A 1,550-nucleotide genomic window follows, 5' to 3' on the forward strand; every position below is an offset into this window, starting at 1 on the left:
CCTGCCCACCTCCCATCTCCAATTATGTCTATTTCTCCACCTGTGCTGATGCACATGTCTTACACTTCATGTATATTATATTGATTTTGTTATGCTGAAAAGATACCTATCTGTGTTGTAATCTAACACATTTATTAATGGTTTTTGTATTGCAGGAATGTTCAGTAATATAATGTCCATGTAAGCTGTTGATATAAGAACTTTTATTCGTATATTATCATTATCCATCTCTTTGAAAGTTGAGTACTTACCTATATTTTCCCTCACACCCTCCCCCTCCCGCATCGCCCATCACTACCCCCAATGGGGAAAACATCCCTGCCCGCCTGATCCAACAGCCTGACGGGGACTACAAGGTGGAGTGGACACCGGTCAATCCAGGTGAGAGGAGACTGCACGTGGCTAACACAATATTGGAGACTGCTTGGGGGGAAAGGCAAAACGGCATATGGGTGATTTAGAGAAATCTGAAGTTAATTGGAATTTTTTTTCATTTTTGTAAGAGTTTTAAAGCACTTGCAACACAATAAGGTCATATATATAAGTGCTGTATCTGAAGTTTAAAGTTTTGAACCTACGAAATTTAGGATCAGCAACTCAGGGAGGTGTCAGTGCGAAAGCGGCACCTGTAGATCTATAGGAAACCATCTGTTGCCCAATGCTTGAGGCACTTAGAAGGAAATAATGGACCCTGCTGTTTTCCCCCTTTTGTTAAACTGAAGTGTCAGAAGTGGTCAGTCTCAAGGAAAGGGGGGGGGGGGCTATCCCGATGCTGTTTGGAGAAAATCGAAGGTAAAGTTTTTGCCCCTTGCTCTTTTTCTTTAAAAGACAAGGAAAGTTTTCTCTATAGTCAAACAAATACACACACAAATGGAACCAAACTTCTCCTATAGGTAGGGCAATGCCCATTTTTTGTGTAGGTCAAGATTTCTGGAACCCCCCCGAAATCTGGGTCAGCCCGCTTTGTCCTTAAAAGCGACCAAGAAATGAAGCCCTCATGGGGTATAACTCAACATATTTTTTGAAAATATCTATATCTAACATTTTGTCCCTTTTAGCCAATAATAATATAAGAAAGACGTTTATATGGTAGAATATATAAAAACTGTGAAGTGTGTTTTTTTGTTTCAGACAAACATTTTTTTGGGGGGTTGTACTTATCTGACTTGAAAAGCGTCCAACTAGGAAGAAACACAGTAAAAATGTCTCTATATCCACGCACGGAAAGCAACACCAAAATTCCAGCCAATAAACCATCCAACCAGCTGACAAGCTAACAAACAAACAATCCAGCTACACTTCTACTTAACCCTATCCGTGCGTCGTGTTTTACGATTGTATCCATACGACGTGGGGAACTCTGTGCCACCACTTTACAAAGAGGAAATGTACTCATAAATCCGATCCGTAGGCTTTGCATAGCAGCCTGTCAAAATGATTTTTTTCGAAATACTGAAAGTTTCAAAGAGATCTTCGTACTAGAAGTGTTCTAAAATGTGAAGAATACAACCCCGAGGGTACTAAATGACCCCAGGGCGTACAGATAGGGT

At 40.6% G+C, this 1,550-nt stretch overlaps 1 protein-coding gene across 1 annotated transcript in view; it reads left to right on the forward strand.

Annotated features, from left to right (window-relative positions):
* LOC101852375 (filamin-B) overlaps positions 1 to 1,550 on the forward strand; it is a gene marked incomplete at its 3' end in the record, with an annotated part of 11,075 nt that overhangs the window by 7,552 nt on the left and 1,973 nt on the right. The window contains 1 exon segment of the mRNA XM_013090416.2: positions 298 to 381. Coding sequence (XP_012945870.1) covers positions 298 to 381 — 84 coding nt within the window.

This window comes from Aplysia californica, unplaced genomic scaffold (assembly GCF_000002075.1).
Source record: "Aplysia californica isolate F4 #8 unplaced genomic scaffold, AplCal3.0 scaffold01268, whole genome shotgun sequence".
Classification (NCBI taxonomy): domain Eukaryota; kingdom Metazoa; phylum Mollusca; class Gastropoda; order Aplysiida; family Aplysiidae; genus Aplysia; species Aplysia californica.